The 24,129-nt window shown below is 37.0% G+C and overlaps 1 protein-coding gene across 1 annotated transcript in view; it reads right to left on the bottom strand.

The window, feature by feature from the left end:
- Positions 1-4,918: 4,918 nt before the first annotated feature.
- LOC308687923 (uncharacterized protein) overlaps positions 4,919-24,129 on the bottom strand; it is a gene marked incomplete at its 5' end in the record, with an annotated part of 35,918 nt that continues 16,707 nt past the window's right edge. Inside the window, 8 exons of the mRNA XM_081360743.1 lie at positions 4,919-6,011; positions 13,656-13,818; positions 13,911-14,002; positions 14,084-14,150; positions 14,369-14,601; positions 14,679-14,885; positions 21,781-21,942; positions 22,278-22,453. Coding sequence (XP_081216869.1) covers positions 5,895-6,011; positions 13,656-13,818; positions 13,911-14,002; positions 14,084-14,150; positions 14,369-14,601; positions 14,679-14,885; positions 21,781-21,942; positions 22,278-22,453 — 1,217 coding nt within the window. The 3' untranslated portion in view covers positions 4,919-5,894. The remainder of the gene's footprint in view (positions 6,012-13,655; positions 13,819-13,910; positions 14,003-14,083; positions 14,151-14,368; positions 14,602-14,678; positions 14,886-21,780; positions 21,943-22,277; positions 22,454-24,129) is intronic.

The raw sequence follows: 24,129 nt of genomic DNA, 5'->3' as shown, positions 1-24,129 counted from the left end.
ATTATCTCACTGCAACACTGTCTCAATGTTACTTTTACTCTTTGTAGTGTGGATTTCCCTGTGGGGTTGAAAGGGTTAACAGTGTAAGATAAAAAGACACACCCACTGAAAGTATTTTACAGTAATAAACTGTAAGTTATAAAACAGGTTTATACTGGCAACACTGTTGCCAGTAGTTTACTGTAAAATCTAGTTTTTTGGGGTCACCATTGTGCAGAAGAGTAGAGCCTGTTCTTCAGTCCAGGAGAAGATCTACAAACATTGATGATATGCTGCATGTTGCTTTATTTAAAAAGCAGTGCTTGTGTAGTTGCTGGTCCAGTGGAAATCTCTTTATTTACAGAAGTTTTGTTGTGGTTTCAAATGAAATAAATGCACAGTAATACTTTGTGCATGTTAGTAATGCTTTATAAATTTTAGTAAATACATTTAAATGACAGTTGGTCAATTTAAGGCAGTCGGTTTCTGCAAGTGAAATTAGTTAACTCGAGTTTTAGTGCACTTTTACAGTAACATACTGTAGATTACAGTAAAGAACTGTACAATTAACAGTATTTTACTGGCAACAGTGTTGCCAGTATTTTACTGTAAAAAAACCCGGTAAGGTCTAACAGTGTACAAAAAATCATGTTTAATTACACGTTAAGTGTAAACGAATTTTCCTCCTATAGAAAACCATCAGGCCTATAAGAACGCTTAATGTGGCCTAATGCAGATTAGAATGTCCCCTTATTATTTCGAAATAACGACTTATGTCAAAATAACAGATATTATATCGAAATAACGACTTATGTCTAAATAACAGATATTATATCGAAATAACGACATATGTCGAAAATAACGACTTATGTCAAAATAACGAGATATTATGTTGAAATAAGGACTTAATGTAAACATGTTAAAAAAAAACTTTTACACACTAACGTAACAGATATGCGACTACATCGTTTTTTTAACGGTAAGATTTTTTTTAAGTCTCTTCTGCTCACCAAGGCTTCAGTTATTTGATTCAAAATACAGCAATAACATTGTGAAATATTTATACAATTTAAACGGTTCCCCAATCTATATTTTATACAATTTAAACTTTTCTATTTGAATAGCCTATATTTAAAATGCAATTTATTTCTGTGCTGGCAAATTTCAGATAGTTGCTGTTGTTTTGTACTTTCTATTCATCAAATAATCGTAAAAACAAAATTGTACACAATTGTTTTTAACATTGACAATAATCTTAAATGTTTCTTGAGCATCAAATCATCATATTAGAATGATTTCTGAAGGATCATGTGACATTAAAGAATGGAGTAATGATGCTGAAAATTCAGCTTTGATCACATGACATTTTAAAATATAATCAAATAAAAAACATTTATTTTAAATTATAAGTATTTCACAATATTACTGTTTAAAATATCTTAGGCTAAGCTACTAGTCAAAAACTTTTGACTGGTAGTGTATGAAACATTGACTTATTTAGTAGGCTACATACCAGTGGCCCTTTTTGGGAAATAAGTTAACTAATTACTGTAAAAGCAATAGCCTATAACAAGTAGGCCTACATCTACTAATGCAAACTTTGAAATGTTTTAAAGGCGAAATACAGAGGGACGACGTGTTTATCAGGCGTCTTATTAGGCGACGTACTGAGGGACGACGTGTTTATCAGGCGTCTTATTAGGCGACGTACTGAGGAACGACCTGTGTATCAGGCGTCTTATTAGGCGACGTGCCTAGTTCAGACGTTATGATTTTTTTATACATTTCTCGCGTACGCCTTCGCCACGTCGCCGTAGGTGTTCGTTACTACTGTGCCGTCGCCGCCGGTCTGTCGTCTGCAACTCTATCAATCCCATTCAAAAATAGACACGGACTGACAGCGACGGAAGGGTAGACTGCTCCTTCGCCTTCTTTAGTGTAGCCTTAGAAAAGTCACTTTCCGCTCACCATACTCTCTGCTCGTTCAGTAACATGCGCCCTGTCACAATCGTCTCTACACATCACTCACCGATCAAATAAGGCTTTGGCGGCCCCATAGCAATCTTGTAAAGAGACCCACTCGCTGCACGTCGACGACTGAACTCCTGTGGGGTGCGTGACAACGAATCATGCGACGATGCGAAATGACTGAGGCACAGTAGTCTTGCGCTGGAGGCGGTCATATGCAAACGACTGGTGCGTCACTTCGTACCGTGACGTCACTTCTTACCATGGATCCAGAATGAGCTGTATTTAGAGCTTGATTAAATAAATGATTCGTTTATAATGGGGAAGGCGTCTTAAGCTATGAAACTTGCAGGAAGTTTTAATAGTACAAAGACCTCTTATATACCAAAAGATCAAGGCAAATTTGGTTTCTCATGTCATGACCACTTTAACTATATCTCTGTTAATTCTCAACAAGAACTTTTGTACATGTATGAAAGAAATAATCGTAAACTGGTTTCACACTCAGTGTTGCTGGAAGTCAGTTGTAGTTCTTGTGTTTCTCTTTTTTCTGTTCTTGTTTCTCTGTCCTTCAGTGATTCTGCTTATCAGGTGTTCATCAGTTTCTCAATTCACTCTCTTCTTTTCATTCACTTTGTCAAGGGGACTTTATTAGTGAACTAATGTAGGGAATAGTGAATGAGGGTATAGGGTGTGATTGAGAAAACAGCCTCAGAGTGTCGACTTTGAGCTCTGTTAATTCACAGTATATTCCTGTAGGCTAGTTTTGTTTTCTACGGTATATTACTGTTTTAATGGAAAATGGTATGATATTGTCAGAATTAGGCCTTTTTTTACAGCAAGGGTTAACAGTGTACCTAGAACGGTTTTCCTCCTTCGCTGTGCAAAGATTCTGTTTTATACTCGAAAAAATTATCATTCATATTAAAAATTTATATTACCCCAGAATGAATTGCATTGCTATCCCACCCCAAAACATACAATAATAACAACAATGATAAATGCTGACCAATACTTAATTATACTTTTTACTGAAAATTAATTCAATAAAACAAACAAAATGTAATGCATGTCAGCTATGCATATGACATAGCTATGCATGAATACACTCTAGATGTGAATAGTAAAAAAAAAAAAAAAATGTTTAAAAAAAAAAACCCTGTGGCAGAAAAAGGCCCGATCTGGCCTGAAACGCCACTGAAAGACTGCAGGAGGAAGATGCAGAACGCCTGAACTGCATTAAAAAGTTTACCATACACTGTAAAATCTAATTAGTTAGACATAATTTTAAAAAGCATGCAAACTGATTGCCTTAAAAATAAAACAAAAAAAAAAAGCAAGTAAAGTGAAATAGGAATAGTATGTGGTACTGACAAATGCTTGTTAAACTCTGCAGGACAGTGGCCCTCCAGGACTGAGTTTGCCCATCCCTGCTCTATAACTATGCTTGTCAAAGTATGTAAAGCAGTTTCTAAACATGGATATCTTAATACCTGAAAACTCTGGAGACAAATTGGTCAATGTGAATAATATCTTGTGGATAAATTAACATGTAACTTTAAAACTCTAATTATATGATAATATCATCATCATCATCATCATCATAATCATGAACATAATCGATGAGGTGACCAGTTGTAAAGTTGAATCCAAGGGATGAAGAAGGTGAACAAAGTAATTCCAATAAAAACAGTTTATTAAACAAAGTAATGAAACACAAACTTATCAGTGTGCAAGCACAAACAATACCGGACAAGAAATTAAAGGAAATGAGGAACTTAAAAACACATGGGCTGAATCCGAAATCGCCCCCTATATCCTCATATAGAGTGCTGTTTGAGGAGACAGACATTTGTAGTGGTGTCTGAAACCATAGTGGATGTTATTGAGTGCACTTATTCGATCCCACATTGCACCACAATAACGATTGTACAACCGCTGTACGCTCAACGCCTGTCCGAGTTGGCTCACTTGTTTTCATTCACTCCTTCAAGTGAACAGTATTGGTGGACTAATGTTGGGAATAGTGAATGAGGGTTTAAGGGGCGATTTCGGATTCAGTCATGGTGATGAACTAAATACAGACAGGTGTGCTCGTTATTGAATGTCCATGACAACTAATGACGGGCGGGAAACTTTTTAACGCTACGCGGAAGCACAAAAAAATTCTGTATTGTAAATTTTTAAGGCCAGACAAGTAGTTTGTCGAGGGTTGGTTTGTAAAGAAGTAATACACGCCTGAGCACATATATATTCCAATGTGCATCCCTATAGACTAAACACGTTCTCACAGGTTTGCGCTTTTGAAGTTTGCGCAAAGATTACTTTTTTTTATATACAATTTTTCTACAATAGCTTGTGTCTTGGATCCTATTTCAAGGTTTGCGTTCTCGAGCCTCAGACACTGTTTTGTGCACATGAGTGGCCGGAGTGTGTTAAGGGTTTCATGTTAGGACGGTGTCGTGTTAGCGGCCTCTAAGTTAATAACTAATGATCTTTGCAATGGAAGTGAATCAATCAAAACTAACTTTAGCTGGACAATAACTTTATTCTAGAGCTGCTGTAAAACCAAAACAATCTCAGTTACTTTAATTTCCTATTATCACTGTAAAGCTGCTTTGCTGCCTTAATCTAAGTCTGTGTCTGAAGTCAGTTGTAGTTCTTGTGTTTCTGCTCGTCTCTTTTTCTGTTCTCTTCTTTCCTTCAGTGATTCTGCTTGTTAACAGGCTTATTAAGGCTGAGATGGCTCCATATTTAATATACACAGGTTTTGTGGCTCAGATATGGTTCAGTTCTGGTTTATTTCTTTGCTCTTGGCTGACATGTGGCATTGCTATGGCCTGCTTGTGGCTTTACACGTGTGCCAGATGTGGGCCGCATCTGAGCCGGCACAATGTTGCTATGAGGGATGTGGTTGTTCTTTTTTGAGGCTCAGTTTGTAGTTATAAGTAAAGTCTCACAGGAGGCAATCGAAACAATAAAAAATACTTATTTTATTAGTTACAATAAAAAGCAGTTAATGCAAAAAAATAAATAAAACTTTAAATCAGCTTAAGAAAGAAAGTTAAATTGTAAGATCATTCTATGTTTTGCTTTCCAGGCAAATAGCATTCAAGCATCTTTATATAACATTAACCCAAAAGCAAGCAAAATAACTTATTTGAAACAGGTACATCACAATATCAATCCAATATCCAAAACAACAGACATGTGTGCTTGTTAATGAATGTCCATGACAACTAATGACTGACGAGAAACCAGAACAAAGGAAACGTGTAACTGAGGAGAAATAGACTAAAATCCATCAAAATGAAACTAAACAGAGCATAACCCTTAGGCCGTGTGTCCACCAAAAACGCCTTGCTGAAAACACGCTTCAGAGTTTTTTTCAGCTGAGACACTTTCCTTGTTATGATACAGAATATCCGCGAAAGTGTTACTAGTATCTCATTTCACACATATTTTGTTTCTGTGCTGATTCTGTATTAAAATTTCGATACATATTTTCTCTGGCTCGTTTTAAAATATTTTGTTCAGTTATTATGCTTGTCGTTGTTGATGTGCCGGTTAGTCGGTGTGGTATTAATAATAATAATAAAATAATAAAAGGGAAACATTATTTACTGATTCATATCAATAAGCAAATTACAATCATTTACTATCTTTGTCATACTAAATATTCTTAAAGTTAACTGAAGGACTACAGTGAACTAAAGGAAACACAAATCACTTAAAGGGTCAAATAAATAGTTTAGTCCCACACACAGGTCTAAACGAATGAGGCAACAAACCCTCCACCAAGAAACTAATAGTAAAAAAGTTAAAAGATTTACATCAAAATTAATGACAGCTAAAAAATAAGACCTGTATAACGTTAGGCTAATTGCTTATTTACTGGCAGAATCGGAGACTGGCATTAATATCTGAAAGCACTGGTTCTGTAGCATTCATCTCTTGAATATGGATGCTGTAGTCCTCAGCATTTTTTTCTGGACACTTTTGATGTTGTTGGGTTTGAGTCCACAGCAAAGACATCTGAAGAACTTCCTGAACTGCTGTCTGACCTGGACAAGAATGAGACGAGAGGAGCTGAGTGACTTCATGACATCCCATTTAACCTCTGAAACTCATCAACCACAGTGGAATTTCTTTATAATAAACAGGAAAGAAAAACACACACACACGCACACGCACACGCACACGCACACGCACACCTCTTATTCTTGCTTTCCCTGGGAATGGAAGTCGTGATCTTAGCGTTACAAGCACCATGCTCTACTGTTTGAGCTAGAGTATCACACCTTTGTACACCACTCCAGTTATCACCTGATGCTGAGACGATCAATGGAGTTTTTGGAAAATGATCTTAAATAATTATAAATAATCTGTAGGCCTATTCGAATATGTATTAATCATGTTGATAATGCGCGAATGAGGCGTTTAGCGCAGCACGGCGCGGACGAGCGAATGAGGCGAATTGAGCGTCTGGCGCGATACGCGCGAGTGATTTGAGGGTGAGAGAGCGAGAGAGAGTGAGATAATTCTGATTAGTCCAGAGGATATATCGCGTTTAGGCTAAAAATAGGTTCGGCGCATTTTAAACAAGGAAATAGAGATTTGGCATGAAACGTGGATGGAGCGAATAGGTTCAGTACACAGCAAAATGACATGACAAACTCTTTTTTTTTTTTTAAATGGCGTTTATTGCGTTCAAAAAAATAATAATCATGTAAATTTCCTGCACCTGTCATAGACGTCCAACTGACGTCCAAAAAAAAAAAAAAACCCAGTTCAAAGGTAGTTTGTTTATTGTCAATATGACGTCCAAGTTGGGTCATGGTTGGACGTCCAAATAGTGGACCTAGTTTGGACGTCGAAAAAAATTACCCAGTTCAAAGGTCCAATGTTGAACGTCAAAATGACGTCCAAGTTGGGTCATGGTTGGACGTCCAAATAGTGGACCTAGTTTGGACGTCGAATAGATGTCCAGAATTGGTCATGGACCGACGGACCCAATATAGATATGATCTGCACGTCTATTCGACGTCCAATGTTTAGTGGGATATGTCTCTGGAGAGAGTGCAATTTTTCCTATGGAGCAGGATCATAAAATTGCTGAACTTATTACTGAGACCAAAATAAATAAATAAAAAAAAAGCTTGAGAAAGCTGCACAGCAAAATCCCCAGTGTTAAATTAACACTCCTCAGTGTACATATGTGTCCACACTAGTGTTAAAATTAACACTGAAGCAGTGTTGAAGTTAATGAGATAATTAAGTGATTAATTAAGTGATGATTCGCCATTAGTGGTGACACCTGATGATAACAAGCAGACTCACTGAAGGAAAGAGAAACACAAGAACTACTGACTTTGAACCATTATTGCACTTAATATTACCAGTTTGACTTTATTTCTGTCATAAATCTACACACGGTCTTATTTAGATTTAACAGAAGTTTAGATGGTAATGTTTTATGGAATGTTTCGTTTCATGTCACCATTATGGTGGTCAGTGTTTGCTTTAGTTGGGCTCTTGACCCTTTCCTTTTTAACATTAATATGTCTCTGGCTGCTCCAACTCTGTGTTTATAAAACACGTTTTGTGGCAAAAAAAACTATGACTTTGGCTGTGTTTCCCAAAAGCATCGTAAGCCTAATTTGACCAAATAGACCATTTGTTGCAGTTGGTCAGCGATCAAGTTATGCTTAAAATGCTTTTAAGAATCGAACTCCTGGTTATGTTTTGATGATAATATTACTAGTGGCCTGATTCACTAATGTCACCCAGCATTATAAACAGATTATTCAAATGGTTCATTAAAGGTAATTACAATAGTTATTTTTAACAATGCTTTAATAATCTAGATGTTTTTAAATCACACACTGACATCAAGAATCTACATATGAATCTCAACAATGGTGACAATCAAACAAATGCTTAATGTTGCAGTGCATGATGGGAGCCACCAATCAGAATGCATCAATGGCAGACATCATGCATTGCAGCATGAATAAATTATGCAGCTGAATTGTGCTGTAATTTTCATTGTTTTTTCTGTTTGCTTTTATTTTGCTATTGTTTTGTTATGACTTTAGTTTTGTGATGTTCAGAGTTGATCTGTTTGTCACTAGTTTGTTTATTGTCACCATTGTTGAGACTCAAATGCTGATTCTTGATGTCTGTGTGTTTAAACACAATAACTTCTGTGCACAAAATATTTTAATAATTGTTTAGATTGCTGTTGAATCTCAAACTGTAGAATCTCAGAGCTACCACCACCAATACTAAAACAAGATATCAAGCATATAGTCAAAGATTTAAACTCTGAATGACATCAAAACGCTACATGATGTAGAAAATTAGCTCTATATGAAATATTAATAATCAATAATAACTGGTTATAATTGATTATGAATATTTGGATCAGTTAATATAATTAACTTACTGTCGTAAATTAATAATACAATCAATTACCCTGTTTGTCCCATGAACACTCAGGATTAATTGTTTATTAACTCTAAGAAATGTACATTTCCGGGGCATGGGAAATTTCTTTCTTAATTTACAGTACTACTAAGAGCAGTAGCAAAAATCTAAATGATTAGTGACTCCAGTTATGAGCTTGAGACAAGGACAACTTTACGTGTGACATGAACAAGATTTTATTAACTAGTCTAAACACTTAAACTACTCTAACATACACACACATACATGCATACAGTTTACCAAGGGAAAAAGAGCTGAAGCAGAATACAGGAAAGCAAGAAGTTATTGCATTGTTTGAAATTCAGAAGATCAACAGCCTTGAGCAAACCATCAGTAAAGTTCTAACACACCCTTCTTTAAAGGGGTAAGGATACTTAATGTATCAAATAATGAGACTAAGTTTGATACTTGCATGTCTCGCCCATTTGAATTAAACTGTCCTGATGCAATTTGTTGAGGCTCCAGTTGATCTTTGCTGATGTGGTCTTGATGAGAAAGAACCAGTGGTAGTCAGAGTATCTTTGGTGAATGGAAAGACAAGGCCGCAGCCTGGCACAAGCTTGGTGGGTCCTTAGAGGCTTCTAGTTCAGCATCATCTTCACGTCAGCATTTCAGAAAACGAGTTAGAGCGAGCTAAAAGCTGATCAGTGACTTTAAAATTTGAACATTTGAATATGTACTTTCATTGGGTGTTTAAGAAAATAATCTTTAAGATTCTTATAATACTAATGCATCAGAAAGTTAGCAACATGTAATGTAAATTAACAAATCGGAGACAAAGATTTGATTTTTTAGAGACCAAACATGGCGCACATATAATGTTGGTTAACCATAATATGCAAAGTATGAAACATTAACCCAATTGAGTTTACAAGAATACAAACGCCACATTAAAAGGGAAAATCACAAGATGGGAAAATTAGATACATGTTTACACATTTATCAAGTGGTTATATATAGAATTAAAAATATATATAGGATTAACAGGGTTTTTATTTCTCTTCCTCTACAAGAATTTAAGTGAGAGTCACAGTTCTCAGGACATTCTTTCCTGTCGTAAAACCCAGTCTCAGTGTGTGTCCTGTAAAAAGACACTGCGTCCTGCCAGTGTGTTAGCTTTATTTGGGGAATGTTTCACAGGCCTTATTTGGGAGAGGGAGTTTGCTGGATTAATCATTAAATAAATTAATAATGTGTGTGTGTCTGATTGGTCCAGACACTACAATGATGATAATGTCATTATCATCAAAACATATTGTGAGCAGGTCATGCTTTCTCTCGCAGTAACAAATGTGCTTTATAAACACAATGTTGGAACAGTCAGAAAAAACTTACATCAAAAAATGAAAAGGGTCAAGAGCCCAACTACACTGTTAGACTTTTCTGTAATTTCTACAGTTATTTACTTTAAATCCCCCAGTATTATACTGCTATTTCTCTTTACAGTAAATAACTGTGATTCCCATTGCATCATGGGAATTTTCTGTGACGTCTAACACCACATACAGAGACTTACTGTATTTTTTAAATTTGCTGTATACTACTGTAGCCTATTTGACGTAACTGCCTCTCTGGCTGGCACCATTCCACCGTGCTTTTTTCCCCCTAATTTTTGCCTTACACCGCGTGTCTACAACGCTATAATAGCCAGAGGCTGTCTATATATTGGACACATTGAAGCGACCGGACCTTTAAATGCAAACCTGTTTGTCCCTTGTCAGAAATAGCGTGAGCGCATGGACTCGTATCGGACTACGTCAGAAATATAACGGCCGCGGCGCATCACTGCACTGTCTGGGATTTGTCGTGTCGCGTCAGAGCATGCAGTGTACAGGTAATGGGGTCTGTCTTTTGTTGGATTGCGACGTTCGTGTCTGGCCCGGGGAAGAGACGGAATTCACTTCACCGAGAGAAAGATCAGCAAGCAAGGTAAAAAAAACAACAAAAAAAACATTCTGTGTGTGTTGACAGGATTGTGCCCAGTTTAACCTATGTTATTACGTTAACGTTAGCCTAACGTTACTCGTCGTCAACATGGCGGTAACGAACTTTACCATGGTAAACTGAGCTAACGTTTCATTTTACACACTTTGTTAGATTATTGAATTGTCGAGTTAAAATATGCCAACGAGCAACGCGTTTACATCAACAATAAATGTGAATAAACTAATGTGAAATTCTGTTTAAAGCCTAATGTTGGCTTACTGATGAGAACCTTTATAGTTTTAGCATTAGTTTGCAAACTATACCATATTATAGTTTTTTTTTAAATGGAATTTAATATTTACTTCTATTTTTGTGTTTAAAGGCAACTGCAACAAAGCGCCAATTCGTGCCAGTGACTTCTAGCAAGATTCCAGAGGTAAGCCAGCCCATTTGTGATATATTTTGAGATAAGTTTGCTGAAATGATTAGCAATACGCTATGTGAAAATTGCTTTTGAGCCACTGGTGCAGACTAGGTAGCTAACAATATCTTATAAAATCTATATAAAATTGGCTAATTTTATATCAAATAAGTGACATTTGCATTATGTCTAACTTTATTACACAGCAAATCAGAAGATGGACCATTGTCTTTGTTCAGTCTCACCAGATTAAATGTATCCAGGTAAGCACTGCGGTCAAAACTCTCACTAATTCATTCATACCAAATCTAGCATTCTAAACAACTTAAGTTTATATTTTTGCATTATTTTGATATTTTATTAGCCAGAAGACTCTACCATTGCTGTCCCACCTGACTAGGAAGGTCCTAAGATCAGCGCACAGGTGGGTTAACTACTGTAGGAAGGAGAACGATCATCACTCAGTGATTTCTTGCATGTATCTTACTGTGTATTTGTCTCAAACAGGTTCTCCTTCACTGCAGACAAGCTGAAATGGGCTAAAATCATCGATTTCAGTCGTTCTTTCTATGGATCTCTGCATTTTTAGACAGAATTTAGGATTTGTAAGTATTAAAATTTAATCTGGCATAATTTAATTTAGTTCTTTTGTATGCTATTTATTGACAAAAGCTGTTTACAAATATATATATTCTTAAGTTTTTGTGAAAATAATAATAAAAATTAACAAAAAAGGAGGTTAAAAATAATGTGACACTAATATTCTCTCTCTCTCTCTCTCTCTCTCTCTCTCTCTCTCTCTCTCTCTCTCTCTCTCATATAGTGTTGGAACCGGGATCTCCTCTGAAGGACTGAGTACATTTGTGTTTGTGGGCACGCATGCAGACCAGGGAACATTCTGATGTTGTCAATCAAGTTCTGAACAGGAACCAATCTTTGGAGAAGTTCATTTATTCACAAAGGTGGACAAAAACATTGTGTTGGCTTTTTAAAGATTATTTTGATGATGACTTTTACTCCTATGCTGTAGAAAAGATGGAGTAGACAGTCAGACATTGATAATAATAAGAAATGTTTCTTGAGCATCAAAGAGACTTCTTTCAAAAACATTACCGGTAAGACACTTAAATACTTCTTTTGGCCACCAGTGTACATGAATCCAACAAATTTTTGGAAATAAGTGAAATTATTTTTAAGGTGGGGTTATGTGTCTTGTATTGTGAAAAGAACTGTGTTTTGTCCTGTGTTGGACATTTCCTTTTTGAATGCTTAAAAATTTATTTATATTCTGCAGTTTTATGAATGTAATGGTTGATATTTCATTATAATACTTGAAGAGTTCAGATGCAAAAGCCTCTAAGTGCCATCTGAAATTTTCTTCTAGAATGATAATTTTTATCAACCATGTATATTTAAGTTCAGTAATTTCACTTAAATGGCAATGAAGATTACCTATTAATTGTCATTTAAGTGAAATTACTGAACTTAAATATACGAGCTTGATAAAAATGATCATTCTAGAAGAAAACTTCAGATGGCATTTAGAGGCTTTTGCATCTGAACTCTTCACTTGTATAAGCTTGTATAACCAATGACTCTACATTCATTTAGTCAAATGCTAATGTTTTGTTTATGGTTTTATGTATGTTTTCAAAAATGTTTGCAGTGAAGGACAGCACATAATGTGTTAATTTAACACGTTTACACATCTTTGTGCTAACCTCTCTGACATATTTACTTGGTTAAAATCATTAACATAATGAATGAGTTAAAATTAACAAAAAATGTTCTCTAAACTCACCCATTAATGTGTAAAAATTTCACACATCATTTCCAGCATTGGCATGTTTATTTTGTGATATATATGAAATGTTTTAAATAAAAAAAATGGTATTTTGTGATAACTTTGTCTAATTGGTTTGTATGATAAAAATAGTACTTATGTAGGATAAAAATAAAATTAATCATATGATAAATCATAAAATTATCAAATAATCGGTACAGTAATGCACTGTACCGATTAGCTTCGTTTTTACAGTAATGCACTGTACCGATTAGCTTCGTTTTTACAGTAATGCACTGTACCGATTAGCTTCGTTTTTACAGTAACGCACTGTATTACACAAAACTGAAATAGGGTTTGGTACTGTAACTCTTAATTACAGTAACTTACTGGCAACAGTGTTGCCAGTAAGTTACTGTAAAAAACCCTTGAAAAGTCTAACAGTGTAAAGCAAACCCTGAGACCATAATGGTAACTTGAAACGAAAAATTCCATAAAACATTACCATCTAAACTTCTGTTTAATCTCAAGTAGATGTATGACAGAAATAAAGTCAAACTGGTAAATATAAGTGCAACAATGTGTAATGACTCATTTGTAGTTCTTGTGTTTTTTCTTTTTTCTGTTATTGTTTTTTCTCTTTCCGTCAATGATTCTGCTTATTAACATCAGGTGTCACCACTAATGGCCAATCATCATTTAATTAATCACTTAATTATCTCATAAACTACAACACTGCTTCAGTGTTAACTTAATTATCTCATTAACTTCAACACTGCTTCAGTGTTCATTTTAACACTCTGTAGTGTGGACACGTACTGTATGTACACTGAGGAGTGTTAATTTAACACTGGGGATTTTGCTGTATGGGCCTAAAAGTTTGAATTTTTGACAGTTGGAGTTTGAAAAGTTTTGGATCATTTGAACATTCCGTCACAGGAAGGAAATGGAAGAATAGTAACAGATTAAACAACTGACTCTGACATTTCCCTCTAAAAGTCATGGATTGCCTATAATAAGAAAACAACTGTAATAAACAACTGTAATAGTCTTTCATGGAATATGGTGGTAAATTGAGTGATGTCTGACCTCATTATTGAGGACACAATAGACCAGGAAGATGAAGGTTCCCTGCTGGGAGTTCAAGATCAGGAAGAGGATCTCCAGCTCCTTCCTGCCATTAGTGAAGAAACCCAGAATCCAGGAGCAACCAAGAACCACAAACTGAGCCAGTGTTTTAAATGTCATAATCCTGCAGAGAAAGAGAGAGAAAGATTGAATGTGTCTTTGTTGTCTTTATTTTTTATATTCTATAGTGGCAGAGCGACAAACAGTGCACATTACTTGGTTTGTTTCATCTGAGAAACTTCAGCATTCAGTTTGGTGAGAGTTAAACACAGACTGATGGCGATGCTGATGAAGAGAATCATGTTCAACTGCAGAAAAATAAGAAATTATCACATTAGTTTTCTTGACTTCAACAGCCCATGAGAAATATGTCTGTAACTAGAACTCACTGCTAGTATGACACAAACAGGACCAAGAAAACTCCAGATAAAACCTTTATCCCTTTGAATCCAGCAGCTGTTTAGAGGAAACATAATATAAGAACTGAATTAATAAATAAATAAAAACTATTTCAGGTGTTGAAAAAAAGTACTAATGCATTTCTATCTTCTGGGTTATTTTTATACATGTTGTCAGTAATAAACATAAAATATTTACTTTAATAAATAAATAATTTATCCAAGAAGTAAAAAAACAAACAATAAAAAAAAAAAAAAAAAAAAACAATAACTCACTCTTCACTACCATAATCTTCAGGAAACAGCCCGACAGACACGCCCACCACAACCAGAGCAACCGTATATCCAATCACACACAGGTATCCACTGCTAAGCACCTCCCTATTTTTGGAGCTGATCTGTGATAGGTTCTTCACACGGATGAAGAGCAGCACAGCTTCAATGAACATCCACACAAAGCCGGAAAGAAAGAGGAAGTGCAGCACACCTGATATCACGGCACACAACACCTGGAGATCATGAGAGACGGTTATGATGATTCTCAGTGAGACTGTGCTGAGCTGTAGGGCTCCTTCATCATCCTCACCTGATGAGGGTGTATGAGGCTCAGGAACTGTTGCGTGAGCAGGAACAGAAGGTGAGCCAACAGAAGACTCACACAGAGGTTGATTCGAGCCACATTATTCACTCCAGGACTCCACTGACAAAGGGCAAAGGTCAACAGGGCCAAACTGAAGAACACCAGCCCCACGATCACACACACCAAATTCAACAGCTCCAGCAATGGGTCGCTCTGAGAAAACTAAAATATTTTAGACAGCTGTGTAAGATTAATAAGGGAATAGCATCAATATAACTCAAAGGGGATTGAATTACAGGGAATAAGAACCGAATTAATATGCAAATTATTCAGAATTAATATTTAACACTTTATCAACTATTCGTCCACCGATAAGTTGAGATTAGGGTATTTTATCAATTCTGGACAGAATATTATCCCGTGGCCTACGGTAATAATATCATAAAGTTATGATAACTGATTAATATGAGCAAGGTAGCAAAATCTTTTTAGTTTAAGGCAGTAACTTGTAAGCACACAGCACAAGACGCTTGTATGTAAAATCAACCAAGACTTTATTGAACTACTCTAATACACACAAACTAAACTAACAAAAACACACAAACATTCATTCAAACAGTGACAAGAGAGTGAGGTTATTAACGGAGTGTGAATGGAGTCCCAAATGTCTAGCGTTAGACACTATTTCTTGACCGCAACCTGAGAGAATCAAACTACTAGCACTTTAATCTTAGTTCGTTTTCTTAATAAGATTTGCACCAGTTCACTTCAGCCAGAATTAGGAGAATTGTGTACTTGCGTTTAGATGCTCCTGAGCGCGTGCGTTCCCTGTGACGAAGTTGCTGGAGAGGGAATCTCTTCGGCGCTGATTGGCTGGCAGTCGGTCGATGATGCGTTCTGAGGGACAGCACTCGATGGTGAGTGGTTGGTTGGCTTTGCCGGGTGGCGCTTCGTTCGCGGGATTTCCTGGATTGCGGGTTGCTATGCAACGGAGTTTCCTCTGAGTCTGGAGCGACTCTGAGAGGGGTTTCTTTGACGAAGTTCAGCGAAGGATCTTACGGAAGAGTTGATGAGTTTTGCGTGAGCTCTTGGTGGTTTGAAGAGTATGTAAGCATACACACTGGACGATGGAAAGGTCAGCAAGAGCAAACGTCACTGCAAAGGCGAGGCACAAGGCAGGCAAAAAGCAAGGCAAAAAGCAACTCATAGCTGCTTGTCATTGGGTTATAAGCGTGTCCATCTGACCCGTCCTTCCTAGTGCGACAGCCAATCAGATATTGTCTTGGGCGGGACCTACGCCCCGTTCTCCGGTTCTTGCATGTAATTAGCGTAAAGTCCACATGATCACGTGTGCCCAAACTCCTGAGAGTTTAGTTAAACACTTTAATAAGTAAACTTAATAGTTTAAATATGGTGCATCCTACACACATCTACTTTATATCAACATTCTAGAAATCATTTACCCATCAAGTAGGTACCAAAATACATATACTTCCCATAGTGGAGGTGGAACTAAATAAGGATTTCGCTGTGATAAGTGTTTAACACACAAAATTAACTTCAGTAATATACAGCATACATACTACAGAGAATACACATGTATGAGGCAACTTCTGGTGATTAGTTCCTATAACTGAGGTAGAAAACCTTACAAATAGGCTGTAATGAAAGTTAAACACACAGAAAGAACTCCACAGGTTACATAAAATATACATGATACTTAAGATATATGTGAGGTAAATACTGGTGATCAATTCAGCTTATTGGAAGCAATTTTGAGATCGTTGTTTGTATTAAACCACAAGTGGGTTAATTTCAGTCTATTGGTTTTGGAGACAAAAGTCTCTGGAATTTACAACTGCAGAAAGGGGGGTGTCCCCTGGTTTAGGGTTTGTGGTGATTCTGGGCCATAAGAATGCTTTAGCATCCTTCGTTTCCTGATAAGGCTGTGGATTTATGCATTGGGGTCACCACAGGGTTCTTGGCCATTTGGTCTTAAGTTTGTAGAACAAAGAGGAATCTTTTCCTGCTGTCCTGGCATCGCTGGTTTGAGATTAGACACACACAACAAGGGAAAGGGGGGTGACATCTCCTTTAGCCATCTCGGCACCATGACTGTGTTTTATGACTTACTAATGATTCACTGGGGAATCGTTCCGAACTGTGGAATGTGGTGTTGGGTTAATATGAAATGGACTGTTCAAGGATAATCCTACAGCTGCTTGGTTTGAAAGTGCCTTCTCTGTGAGCTGTGCTTTATACATCACTACAATAAACAATGTTTGCCTGCAAAATTTCACAGAAATTCGCTGATGTGACCGCTCCTTTACACAAAATATCACAGTCCTCACAAATGGACATAAAATGATCATCTCACACAGCAGATTACCTTAAGTTTGTCTACAACTGTCTTCAAAGCATTGCTTGAATAGCCATTTAATAGCTTTGCAATGTAGAGGATTTTTAAAAGAGGTTTTTAAAAGAGAAGATTTTTAACTTCTCTGAGTGTTTAGGAAGGGTTCTGACTGTAGGACATAACAATTTTCACTCCAGGAAGTTACGCCTGTTAATTAATCTGCTTAAAATCCCCATCTTGCAAAATATTATAGATAAAACAAATAGAAAATAGAAAAAAATATATGTTTTATCAAATATAAGTAGCCGGGTGGTATTTGAACTTATAAGAAATAGGAAAACTTATTCTTCCCTTTAAGAAAAGCGAGCCCTGATGAGGACGAATACAGTCGTGTGTCAAGTAAATAAATTCTTGATTTAATTGATGTTCTATGTGAGTAAATGTGATGATCATCATTTAATCTGCTGTAATAGGCTCTGTTTGTTTCATCCTGTGTATGTATGTAGCACTGAGGATGTCAAAAGGGACAAATAAAATTGCACCCCCTTTAAATTTTGAACTTGGTAAAAACAATATTGTTACATTTATTTATATTACTGGATTGCACAGTGTTCATTTCGGTTAAACTCAGGTTCGTCAGCAGGGGGCACCCAAGCGTTACACTACGCATCATTAGCTGACTAACAGAAGCAGCATTCAGTACGTGATGAAGTGCGGTGTACATGCAAATAAAAGTGCTCCTTGTTTGACCTGTGTTTTTCATGTCTTTTGTACAGGTAAGATGACAATAATCTTTATAATGCCCAACATTATTGTATTTTTAGAGAGCCGTAGTTTGTGCCTGAGACGTTAACAAAAGTTTAATTTGACTGTGTCGTACGTAAAATGGCGGACGAGAGTGTTAACAACTCAAGAGAAAAAACTAGTAACTTTTAACGTGAGCAAAAAGGAGGAATAAATGCCTAAAAAGATATATACTCGAGATGTTAGTGCGAGACGAGGAATAATTAACCAAATAGATGTGTACGTACGAACATTGATTAAGTTCTGTGTAGTGACGAGTCTGGGCAGTCTGAGTTAAGAAGGCACACATGTCTGTGATTAGGCTAGTCTACACTTAAAGTCCCTGTAAAATTAAGTATGTGTTCTGAGTTTGTCACACCACAGAAAAATGTGTTATTAGCCACCCAGCCAAATTTGAATGTTAAAAAAAGCCGGCAAGTACATAAAATAAGCGATCAAAATCTTGAAAAAATGAGCAGTAGTCTCTGCTCTCAAACGCTGGGGGCGTGTCCGCTGGCTGCGCTGAAACCACGCCCACTCGCGGGAAAGCTCGCTGCAGTCGACACTCAACTGTCACCGCTACTTATTATGGATGCTCGTAGCAGCTTGATTTGTTTTACAAAGCTCGTTGTTCGAGCCTGGACTACCTACTATAATTATAACATAAGCACACAAGGCAACTAACACACTCATTGGTGGGCACGCACTGCCGACGATGGCACCAGTTGTCGGCGCGACGGGAGGATGAAGGCTGAGGCGGGAGACAGTCGGTTCGGCCACATTCACCACCAGTAACAGCGGATTATCAGTGAATGAATCCCAGTTGTCTCCGACGAAAGTTTATAAAACTATCCCATGTAAAATGATCACTACAGAGGCGGGTTTTGGCGGTGATCCTCAGCTCTCCATCAAGGTGGCTCTTCACAAAATTAATCCACCTCTTGTTGATATGATAGTTTTTCGGAATTGTACGTGATCACATCCAGGTAATACGCAGTTCCGCGACAAAGGCATAACTAGCTAGCAAACTGTTAGCCTGGCTCCGCCCTCCTACGTACTTCCGCTCAATTTCATTTTCCTTCAGTACTACGTCTGGGACTGCTGTATATTCTTAGGTTTCCAGAAATCAATTTTTTGTAGGACCAATCAGCGAACAGAGGGAGTGGCTGAGAACGATGACGTTGAGATCGTGCGCTAGTTTGAGTTAACATACGTCACGACCAAATGTTAGTGATTGGTTATGGCAGATCCAGAGTGACTCTGGGCAGATCCAATAGTTTTAAACTTCGACAGAGTACCCGCCTACAAGGAAGTTAACGCTTGTCAATGGAGAGAGGCCAGACTCTCTGTACAAATGAAATGTACGAGAGTCTGGTAGAACCAGGCTAGCAAACTGTAGGATGTAGTAACTAATAGTAGGCTACTGACAGTAACTCGCGATTGAGTTGCAAACTGATGCGAATGGGCTCCAGTGCGTCATCAAGTTGGGGCGTGTCCAGGAGCTCAGGGGCTCCAGTGCGTCATCAAGTAAGGGCGTGTCCAGGAGCTCAGGGGCTCCAGTGCGTCATCGAGCCCCCGTTTTAGCCCCGCCCAAAAAATCCGGAACACAGCAACGGTGAAAAAATGTTTAACGGTCTAACTCCACAATTCAATACTTCACAGTTCACAGTCTTTGTAATATGATTTAGCAATACATTTCTAACATTTATAATGTGTTTAGAATTTTGTTTTAGAATTGCCTTTACAGGGACTTTAAACATGTAACCTCATTTAGCGTTACTTTGTCAGCCATTACATGTAAAAGCGCATTCAGTATGTACTGTTAATAAGAACTCCAGTCAGATTCAGTGGTAAAATCCTTTTATTAATCATTTTGTGAGCTTATTATGAGCACAGTAACTGGTGATCGGTTGAAATCTTGTTCATTATATAGGCTAGTCAGTTCATTAGCATATTTCATAGAAGATTAAAAACAATTAAAACAGTGATTAGAAAAAGTATTTAAATATATGTGCAGCTGTCAATGCTAGAGTAATGTTAATTTATACTAAATAGCTATTTACATGGTTATGTGTATCGAGTTTATGACTCATTTGTATTTATGTTAAAGGGGGGGTGAAATGCTATTTCATGCATTCTGAGTTTTTTACACTGGTAAAGAGTTGGATTCCCATGCTAAACATGGACAAAGTTTCAAAAACTAAGTTGTACGTTTGAAGGAGTATTTTTGTTCCAAAAATACTCCTTCCAGTTTGTCACAAGTTTCGGAAAGTTTTTTTCGAGTATGGCTCTGTCTTACGTAAGATAGAGCGGAATTTCCCTATATGGGTCCTAAGGGCACTTCTCCGGTAAGATCGCGGGCGCGCGCGCACTCGTAGAACAGAGCAAGAGAGTGAAAGCAGTTCGCCATCAAAGCGCCCTGCCCGGCTTTTGGGAAGTCAATGTCACCAAAGTAGTGTGTTTTTGGTTGCCAGGGCAAGACAACCCTGCACAGATTCCCAAAGAACCCAGCGTTAAGGAACCCGTGGATGGAGTTTGTTTTCCTGAGCATAAACAGAGTTGTGTAAGACTGTTGTTCCCTGCATTTCGACGATGATTGTTTTATAAACAAAGCCCAGATCGTCTAATGCTTAAGGATCGAGCAGTCACAATGATAAAGGTTCGCGGTCGTGCGTTGGAACGGTGAGTAAAACTGTTGAACAAATGTCTCTGTGTGTTGTTAGCTCGGCGCGTTAGCACAGCTTTAGCTTCGCCCACACGGCCCGCCCCCAGCCGCTCGTTTTTTTCCGGAAAGACTCGGTACAGCCAATCTTTCAATTAAAAATATAATAAAACAAAAGACTTTTTGGAGATATGAAGGATGCAATATTACTCTATATGTACTCAAGATTAACAGGAGATTGAGTGAAAATGAGCATTTCACCCCCCCTTTAAAGGAGTTTGTGATACTTTAATGACGTTATTCGTCAGACCTTTCCTTTACGCCATGTGAGAGCACATGTTCAGATCTATGTTATGATGTTTATGTATGTATTTCTTGAGAATTTAGTGTGGTATGAAGAGTAATATGTCTAGTGCTATGTACCTGCTTAGACATTTGCAGACATGTGATTGTTTATGATAATCTCTTAAGGTATCACACAAAAACAGAATAGAAGTAGCATTCAGTACGTGATGAAGTGCGGTGTACATGCAAAGAAAAGTGCTCCTTGTCTGACCTGTGTTTTTCATGTCTTTTGTAGAGAAATAAATGTGTTGCCCTAGGAAGTGACATTGCATCCTCCTTAAAAGTGTAACATGTATAATGTGTATTTTGTGGTTAGAGTTCGAGATGATCGAAGATGTTTGATCGATGCACATGGCAGGCATTACGAAGTCTCTATAAAAGAGTTTGGTAAGTCGTTAATGTAATGTGTATGTGCATAACAATAACAAATGTGAATGACGTGCATAATATCATATGAGTGTTATATTACATTTGCGTGTAATGGTGTTTGAATGCACGTGATAAATGCTGACAGTGTGTGTGTAAAGTCTATTGTTTAAGAAATATTGTTAGAAATTTACACTTAAGGCTTTAATTTTCTGTGAGGATATTTTTTGTGAACTATCCATTTTGAGTTTATAAACTTGGTTATATAATTATGGTGACCCCGTGTGGGGAATTTGAGTAGTGTGGTTGAGTGGTTGAGGTTGAGTGATACTAAATCATCACCTGTTATTTGTTGAACGATTCAGCTCAAAGCATTGCAGATCTTAACAAAGAAAATGTAAACAATTGGTTAAATTAATAGAGAATAATAAAGCTAATCTAAAATGTGCTTCAATGTCAATTGATTTTGTTAACTGGCAACATAAAGATAAAACAAATATCTATACCATTCAGATCAACTAGTCTGTGGATGACTAGTCCACCAAATTTCTGGTACACAGCGTCATAAATCTTACTTGTCTGACATGTTCTCGTACCTCTGGTGGACGGCTGGTTTGCATGATGAGAGCGAATGTGGACAGATGAACACAGGAACACACAGTGTAGTTGCTGTTGGTCTCTAAAACAGAACAACCATCTACAATCCACTCGCTGATGTTCCAGTACACACAGGACAGAGAACCGTTGGGCTCAAACTCCTGCAGAAAGAAGTAAAAATCAGAAAATGTGCAAGGATTTTTGTTAAGTATCATGGTTCGCTCAGTAATTAACCTCTGCATGGGTACACAAACAATTATGATTTCAAAAGTAAAATTGCACAAAATATTTAAGCTAGATTAGGTAGAAATAGCTTCTTAAGATAGCTGCACTTTCACAACACCTGCTCCCTGTAAGTTCTCCGTATAATTCAAGTTATTGCTGTGTTGAATAAAACAGGGAAGAGCAGAACTAGACAATTAAAATAACAAAAAAAGAAATATTCATTTACATCAAGTTTCATTCTATTTAGTCTAAGTCTATGAAAGTCACTCACTCTGATGTGTTTGAGGGTGAAGTTGACTGGTTTGGTGAGTTTAGTGTTGGTGGTTTTGGGAAGAGTAGCTGAGATCACAGTGGACATCATGGTTTTAATCGTGTCATTTGATGTGTTGAAGAAGTCTGGCTTCAGTAGATTCTCCATTGTGTTGTAACTCATGAAAGCCACAGCAGCTGATTTTGTGTAAGATAAAAATGTAAATTTGGTAGTGGTAGAATGAATGTTAAAAGCCCCCCCGGCTTTCTCTTGCCATAACAAATGTGATTTACAAACTCAGCCAGAGAAAAACTAATGTTAAAGAGTCAAGAGCTCAACTAAAGCAAATACTGATACTGAAACTTTATAATTTTCAATAAAACATTGACATCTTATGGAAGCCCGTTTCAGCCACATTGAGTAAAAAAATAAAGATTCTTTAAGTCATAATAATGAGAAACTTTCTCATAATAATGACTTAACATCTCGTAATAATGAGAAACTTTCTCGTAATAATGACTTAACATCTCGTAATAATGAGAAACTTTCTCATAATAATGACTTAACATCTCGTAATAATGAGAAACTTTTTCATAATAATGAGAAACTTTCTCGTAATAATGACTTAACATCTCGTAATAATGAGAAACTTTCTCATAATAATGAGAAACTTTCTCGTAATAATGACTTAACATCTCGTAATAATGAGAAACTTTCTCATAATAATGACTTAACATCTCGTAATAATGAGAAACTTTCTCATAATTATGACTTAACATCTCATAATAATGAGAAACTTTCTCATAATAATGACTTAACATCTCGTAATAATGAGAAACTTTCTCATAATAATGACTTAACATCTCGTAATAATGAGAAACTTTCTCGTAATAATGAGAAACTTTCTCGTAATAATGACTTAACATCTCGTAATAATGAGAAACTTTCTCATAATTATTACTTAACATCTCGTAATAATGAGAAACTTTCTCATAATAATGAGAAACTTTCTCGTAATAATGACTTAACATCTCATAATAATGAGAAACTCTCGTAATAATGACTTAACATCTCATAATAATGAGAAACTTTCTCGTAATAATGACTTATTTTCTCGCACTTCTACGCATGCGCAAAGCAGCGGAGCAGAAGGGCGTGCCACACTAGCGACATCCGCTGGTCAAAGCCGTGTAAATGCATCACAGCAAACTTGGCACGCTCTGCAGTGAATAACATTAAAGATAAATGATCAGTATATGAGACAGGCTTCCATACTAGATAGTCTTTTATTCATTTGTAATCATTTGTATTTTTGTGTATGAACAAGCAGCAACACAAGGGTGATCCATGGATTTCAAATAGACGGAGGAATGATAAGACAGCACACCTTTCCAAATCTGTTTAAGAACACTTCATCTGGAAATCTGTGTAAGGGTCCGTTCATACAGAACGCGCTTTTTCATTGCTTTTCTAGGCATACGCGCACTAGACGGACGTTGCGCTCGCTCTTCTGCAGCGTCTTGCGCATGACACGGCGTTCTATATTGAAAAGAAGTTCAGCTTTTAAAAACACGTCTCGACCTTGCGTTTTCCCCCATTCCACTGCCCACTTATGTTTAAATGTCCCCAAAGTCATAAACATCTTAAAGGTGATTTCTGTATTGATATCTTCCAGATGAACCTGCACATCAAATATCCTAGCATCTGCAAAATACGTGTTATATTAACACACATATGTGTTACACTTAAACTTGACGAATAAATGTAATATTCCAACTTTAATCTGATAGTTTTGTAAATTCATGTAACAATTTTCATCGGTGTGGACAAGCAGGCGTCCTTCGTTACCATGGTAACCGTCCTGCTTCTGCAT

The sequence above is a fragment of the Scardinius erythrophthalmus genome, assembly GCF_964197995.2.
Source record: "Scardinius erythrophthalmus genome assembly, chromosome: 3".
In the NCBI taxonomy this organism is placed as follows: domain Eukaryota; kingdom Metazoa; phylum Chordata; class Actinopteri; order Cypriniformes; family Leuciscidae; genus Scardinius; species Scardinius erythrophthalmus.
The sequence above is the reverse complement of the archived record's forward strand: the minus strand, read 5'-3'. Positions and strand labels throughout refer to the sequence as shown.